The sequence below is a fragment of the Hoplias malabaricus genome, chromosome 13, assembly GCF_029633855.1.
Source record: "Hoplias malabaricus isolate fHopMal1 chromosome 13, fHopMal1.hap1, whole genome shotgun sequence".
Classification (NCBI taxonomy): Eukaryota; Metazoa; Chordata; class Actinopteri; order Characiformes; family Erythrinidae; genus Hoplias; species Hoplias malabaricus.
The window spans coordinates 30627450-30634426 of NC_089812.1; the positions used below are offsets into that span (position 1 = coordinate 30627450).

Consider the following 6977-nt stretch of genomic DNA (forward strand, 5'->3'; position numbering starts at 1 on the left):
TGACTGTTATGACAGTATCTAGCTAAATAACCAACATATTCATGACAATAGCCTAGCAATAAGCTAAACTCAAATGTAGAGGTACCGTTATTCTTGTAAATGTGATCGAAGTCGAACTCGAATTCATCCGACACTATAAACATCCGTAATGCAGCTACGTAGCCGAGTATAATCTGAGCCACCGAGTTTAGCAAGTCAAGCTAACGTTAACTAACACCAACTAAAACAGGCGAAGTGAGTGTCCTTACCCTGTTTACCTCCATGTTACAGAGGCTCTTGAACACCTTTCGTTGGTGTCCTTACATGCCCATATTGTTGGAAAAGCGCCAGTGAAATGAGCTACAGATAACGGAGTGAGCGGATGGTCCTTTACAAAGTGTCCGTTTAAAGTTGACAAATTTAGTCCATTTTCTGGATATTTTGGGATCTTTGGGCCTTTTGTGCACAGCTGTCCCACTGTACATTGAATGATTGCAGCCAAAAACAACACACCTTTTCGTCATTTTGCATTAAATTAAGTGCAACTTCCAGAGTTGTTGTCCACCATCTACGGCCAACGGTCTTTTAAACCTTATTCCTTGAATTAGTAAGAAATAACATGTTTTCTGACTATCAATAAACACAAGTTAGGAACTCGGATTCCACTGTATTTATTTGTTTGACACTTTCATAGAGCTGGTGCTTAGCCTTCAAATATGTACACCACCAAAGTAAAAATAAGTGAGAATTATCCATCAGCGTATGAAAAGGATTGGAAATTGTAAAAAGTGCTTTCATGACAGTATTACAATTACAACTGGAGATTGAAATAATCCAAATCTTGGGTGATATAAATATTATTTATGGTTACATCTTACACATGTTTTGTGATTATCAACAAAGATTTATAAAATTATAATACTCTTATCGAATGGAATTATTTTCTAGTATGAATATAATTTTAAAATACACCAGTATGTGTTTTTAAAAAATACTAATGCTAATCATTGGTTAATCACCTTTTCAGATTGCCCCTGCAGAAACACCTGACTCAAAAATGCGTATGGTCATTGTTACTGGTCCACCTGAGGCCCAGTTTAAGGTATGATTATGACTCCTGGATAGGCATTCTTTAGGACTGCTTCTAAAATATCTGCAGTAATAAATGATGGTAACATTTGTAGGAATTAATGTATGCAATGTTCTTTTCCAATGTCCTATGTCTGTATAATGCCAGTATTAAAGTGAAAATCAGCCTACTGTTTTACCTTTCAGTTCTATTCAGTTTTAATGGCATATTTTTGTTTGTTTGTTTTGGTTTGTCTTGTTTAGCAGTGTTTAATTTCACAGTAATCTGTTGTCTGCTTTATGAGTATCACATTTATATGCTTATTTTCACAGTAGATTACAAAGAGTTATATGCAGGTTGTGAAAGCATCTTTCTGCTCTGCTTTAGGCTCAGGGCAGAATATATGGCAAGCTGAAGGAGGAGAATTTCTTTGGGCCTAAGGAGGAGGTAAAGCTGGAGACGCACATCAAAGTGGCAGCAGCAGCTGCTGGAAGAGTTATCGGAAAGGGTGGAAAAACGGTGAGCAATTTATAATATATTTAACAATATATTAACACAAACTTCCATTTAGTTTCTAAGAAATGTTCTCTAAAGATTGTTCTAGCAGAAAACCCACCTGACAGTGTCAAATCATATGAGCAGAATTAAAGCATGAATGAAACTCCAATGCAATTTGGAATGAGTGGCGTTTCATTCTGTGTATCTCCAGTAGCAAAATTATTCTGATGGCTATGTGGTTCATGTTTGCAGAAATGAAATCACTTAATTTTTTTTGTTGTTGTCCAAAGCAAGGTGCTGAATTGTTTCGTTATGTGTCTGATTTGAGATTATATGATGATTACAATTATGAACTGGTTCCACATTAGGTGAATGAGCTACAGAACCTGACTGCAGCTGAAGTAGTGGTTCCCAGAGAGCAGACCCCTGATGAACAGGACCAGGTTATAGTCAAAATCATCGGCCACTTTTACGCAAGTCAGGTGTGTTTGAAGATTTAATAGATGTCATCTTTTGTTTTAAAATAATACGCAGACCACCTAACAAACAAACGAATAGTTGGGTTTTCTTTTTTGCTTTTTTATTTTCTTCTTTTGGAATCTGATAATGGTTTGATTTAAAATACAATGTCACTCTGAATTTTACCTCTTTCTTATTAAGTCATTAGATACTCACCAAGTAATATAACAGAAAAGGGTATTTAAAGAAAGTAAAGTAATGGAAAGGGGGTGTCACATCAGCTATGAAAGTAGGGGGCAGAGAAGGTGCTTTATGCCCCCAGACCCCATTTTTCCAGTTGAAGTTGAAGGGGTAAAACTACCTATTTACCCTAGCTCTTTTTTCTCTAATATTTAGACCATGGTGTCCCCAGATTCGACTTATTTATTACAATTAGTACAAATTCAGCATTTCTTTATCTGAGATATTTATTAGATGAAAAAACATTTTTCTTAGGATTACTTTGGGTAACTTAAATGTTTGCAGCTTCTTTTGGGAACAGTTACAGTTCTCTAGCGTTTAAAATGAAAAGCTGTATTTCTATGTGCAAGTTTACAGAAATTAACACATTTTTCTTTCTTTTAGTTGGCACAGAGAAAAATCAGGGACATTCTGACACAGGTTAAACAGCAGCAGAAAGGAGGGATGGGGGGCCCACCTGGACCACATCCACAGAACCTGTCAGAGCTGGGGCCCCACCAGGGAATGCCCCAGGAGCCCAGGAGGAAGTAAAGGGGCCCACATCCTTACTAGACGGATGGACGGACAGACAGATGGAGGAGACAGCGGACTGACTGAGACAGAGCGACACAGACCCAGCGGTAGACAGGGAGGAATGAGCGTCAAACTGAGAGGGAATAAAAAGGAAAAAAAATGCCTGAGAGAGGACAAAATGTTTAGAGATGAAACTAGAAAAACGAGTGATTTAAAATAATAAAAAGGAAAAAAAATAGAGAGAGAACTAAAAACAGAGACCAGATGCCAGACCAGGTCGAGTGACTGAGGATGGTGGGGGGAATGCAAAAATGTGACCTCTAGTGAGAGCTTACGAAGTAACTTCTTAAACGACTGCTTAACTGGGTCCTGAAAGAAAGTTCTAAGAAGTTTAGCACTCCTGAGAATGATAACACACTTTAAGGGGGGTCCTCAGCCATCACCAGTCACTTTAGTATTTTAAGGGTGTTTTTTTTAAAGATAGAGATATATGTATAGAAATGTTTATTCAGAGGTATTATTAATGAAATGCAGTGAAGCGGACATAGGAGAGGGAGAGCGGAGAACCCAAAACGAGTCAGGAGACTCAAACTTAGCCTGTCGGAAACAAAGGGAGGGGTCATAGCTGTTAACACTGCTCTTTAAGTCCCTTGCAGTAAACTGTTGGGGTGAGGAAAAAAGCAAAAAGAAGAAAAAATGTGGTTGTAAATATAATCTTCATAAATATGTATTTAAATACTGCCGACTGCTCGGCCATGACGCGTCCATGCTGCTGATGACAATTGAGTGTAGCTGAGCTTTTAACCTGGGCGTCACTCTTAGGCTGAGTGCTGATTGGCCGGCAGTGTGTGCAGTAAGGATACAGTAAGTGGGCGGGCCGAGGCGGACCCTGCAGTTCTATTGCAGCGGCTCAGCTCCGAGACGCAAACCCCACCACCAGCCCTAAACCACGCCCACGATGCTCGTTGGTGCGCGGCCCACGCCCAAATGGCATATTTTATATATATTATATATATATGATATGTGAGTTAACCTGGCCCCTCAGAGGAAAGAATGTAAAGGCAGGGTAGTATGATACATAAAGGGAGCCTGTGATGATTTAAACCATTGGCAGATCATGTCCTAGGAGGGTGGGGGGGACATGCATGTGACATTTAATGATCAAATATCTAAATCTGCATGATCCTTAATGTTAGATTGATCTCATATTACACCTCAAGAAGCAAATTGTCCAAAGAATATCATGTATCTCAATTTTTGGTTTACTGTCATTTACATTGAAATTTACAGTTATTTCCCCTTTCTATAAATTTACTATGTAGAGATGCATTTTTTTCTTCGGGGGACTGATGAAATATAAGACACCATATGAGGGGGAAATCTGAAATTAATTTGGTGATTCCTGAGATTTCATCCTATAGATATAAGCCTGACTAAGACGTTAAAACTGAATTGTTTTCTGAGTTTCTACTATGAGGCACATAATGATTGTCATGATGTGTGGAACATAATTTTGTGATTTTTATATAGAAGCCCATCCTAGGTCTTGATGGGTCATGGTTTAGAATCATGTGAATGATAGATTTCCCTCAGGGTACAGTGCTCTAACCTGCCATTTAGATCAAAGGTCAACATCAAGCTAGGCCAAAAACGGCTTCTGCGCTCTCTCCTTCCTGCTCTGTCCGTCGTATGCCGATGAGGTCGCCAGGACTCTGGCTGTCCTCCCTGATCCTAGAACAGATTAGATAAGATGAAATTAAGAAAAAAAAAAATAAAGAAACCTACCTCAGGGTATTGTTACCTCAGTATTCCTAACAGCTTCTTTTGATTATTTTCCTTTTTTCTTTTTTTTTTTTTTTCTTTTTTGCTTGCTGGTGTTTTATATGAAAAGCTGATAGTTCTGAATGTTTTATTTTTTTAAGGAAGAAATATTTTTTAGTTATTGTCAATGTCCCCCTTCAATATTTTTCTTAGTAGTGTGCGTGAGTGTGTATTTTATTTTTTTATTTCCCCCCCCCCCCCTTCACTGTAGCTCAAAATGGTCCACAGGCAAAAGGCACGACTGTTTTGGTGGTTTTACTGACAGACTTTTTTTCCCAGCTGCCTTTGGATCTATACTGGGCTGAACTTGAAATCACTGGCCAATGGGAATTGAGACACATCATGCCATTGCTTAGTGGTGCATCACGGTCATTGCTACACAATGGTCCTTTAGACAATACGACTAATAACTCTGAATGAGACAATTACATTTGTTTGTCATACAAGCTTTCGTTTGTTCATTTTAACTGTAGAAAGCTGACTGTGGCACTAAAGGACGTATTTTGTGCCTCTACCTGGCCCAATGTCGTTGGTTTCCATGAACGATATGTGCCGAAGGCCTAGCTTGGGTCTTCTTTTGCCAAGGCTGTGTTATGCACCATGTGCAATGCCATGAGAATTTTATTGGCTGATTGTTTACTTGACTAGGCCTAGACTGCTGTAGCCCAGCAGCGTTAGCTTCACCTCAATACCTACTTTGAGCTTCATATACATTGAATGTGAAATATCTGGCACCTCTTTGTTTAGGTTTGAATCTAGTCCTTCTCCATTGTCGTGTGTGTGCGCACTGAGGTGCTTTTTTTTTGTTCCCTAAAAAAAGAAAAAAACCTGTATAGTCTTTTGTTGGGGGGAGAGTGGTTTGGGTGTTTTAAGAAAAGGCAGAAAAATAGACATCCTATCGTATGGGCTCAGTTAAAATGATTTTCTTTTTTTTTCTTTTTTAACTGAACAATAATATATGATAAACTTTGGAAAACGGGAGCAAAAAAAATTGTTCATCACACAAACCAGATTTCAGCTGTATATAAGATGAAGCAACTGAACAGATTTTTGTATTTTTTCGAATAAAAACAAAAACAATTGGATAAGGATGTGTAATACACAGCAGTTTAAAAGCGGATGATGGATGGATACTGCCAGAAATCCTTTACAACAAGGATAAGTACACAAAAACCTGCAGAGGATTTAGCAGGTTATCAGTTAGCTAACGCTCTGTGTGTGTGCTTGGCTTCATCCACAGAGTCTTTGTTTTTTATGCTTCCCTTTTTCTCAGTAGACGGCAGCCTTCTAGTATCAAACCCGTCACTGATGTGCGATTTCTGTCAAACACCGAGACACTTGCAATTTTTTCTTCAGACTGCAGCCATTTTGTGTGTGGTTTTTTTCTTTTATTTGTTTTGTTTTGTTATTTCTTTAATTCTCTTTTGTTTAACAGCAAGCTTTATTTGGACATGACATCTGGTTACATACTGTTTCATCAGTTTTAGAAAAAAATGTTTAGAAACAAAAAATGAAACAACTGAAAATCTCCAGGAAATAAGAAAACTGTAAAAAATAAAAATAAAAAATAAATGTTAAAATATGAAGGAAGGAATAGTGTAAAAGAGATGAGAGGGGATGGGCCAAATATATTTTAAGAAACCTATCCTTTCAAAGCTAACACTCAGATGATTTGCTTTATTTTCTCTTTTTTTGTTTGAAATGTTTTAAATTATTTTTTGTTTTTTTTGGCTGGATCTTTGTACCAGGTCACTATACTCAGTGCTCGTGTAGTGCTGTTAATTGTATACTAAATGATACTCATCACCTCACTCTCACTTTTCTCTGGGTTTCTTCCTCCATTTCTCTGTTCATCCCTGTACACAGTTCACTCCCTTCATCAAAACATTTATTTTTATTTATATATCTTTTTTTTTTTAGTCTGTTGACTTTGTTTGCATTATTTGCGAGTACTTATTTTTTTTATTTTTTTATTTTTTTTTTCCAAGATTTGGAGTAGACATATTCACCCTCTCTTACGCTGGCCTTGTTTGTGTCTGTTTTCTCAGTTCTGTTCGGACGTTTGATGCTTATTTTCAGTTTTTCCCCCCTCAATATCTTTTTGATTCGATCATAGTTATTTTTTTTTTCTCTTTCTCGATCAGGTTCCTTTTAGAAAAGCACAGAGATCTCTTACACTGCTACTAGATCATTTGAATTACTAACCAGTTACTCACGATGCAAGTAACAACTGTGCCAAACAGAATTTCTTTTATTTTTTATTATTTTTTTTTATGTTTTATGATAAGACCCAATACAAATTGTTCACTGACTGTATTGGTGTAGTGTTAAGATTGAACCCTGAAAGGTCTCTTCAGCACTCGCTCTGTGTTGCAAGACAAAAATCCTCCCACTCTAA

The 6977-nt window shown here is 37.5% G+C and overlaps 1 protein-coding gene across 1 annotated transcript in view; it reads left to right on the forward strand.

Moving 5' to 3' along the window:
* LOC136665167 (insulin-like growth factor 2 mRNA-binding protein 1) overlaps positions 1-4534 on the forward strand; it is a 42073-nt gene extending 37539 nt beyond the window's left edge. Inside the window, exons 12-15 of the mRNA XM_066642755.1 lie at positions 1007-1081; positions 1436-1567; positions 1915-2028; positions 2630-4534. Of these exons, the coding sequence (XP_066498852.1) occupies positions 1007-1081; positions 1436-1567; positions 1915-2028; positions 2630-2776 (468 nt within the window). The 3' untranslated portion in view covers positions 2777-4534. The remainder of the gene's footprint in view (positions 1-1006; positions 1082-1435; positions 1568-1914; positions 2029-2629) is intronic.
* Positions 4535-6977: the final 2443 nt, after the last annotated feature.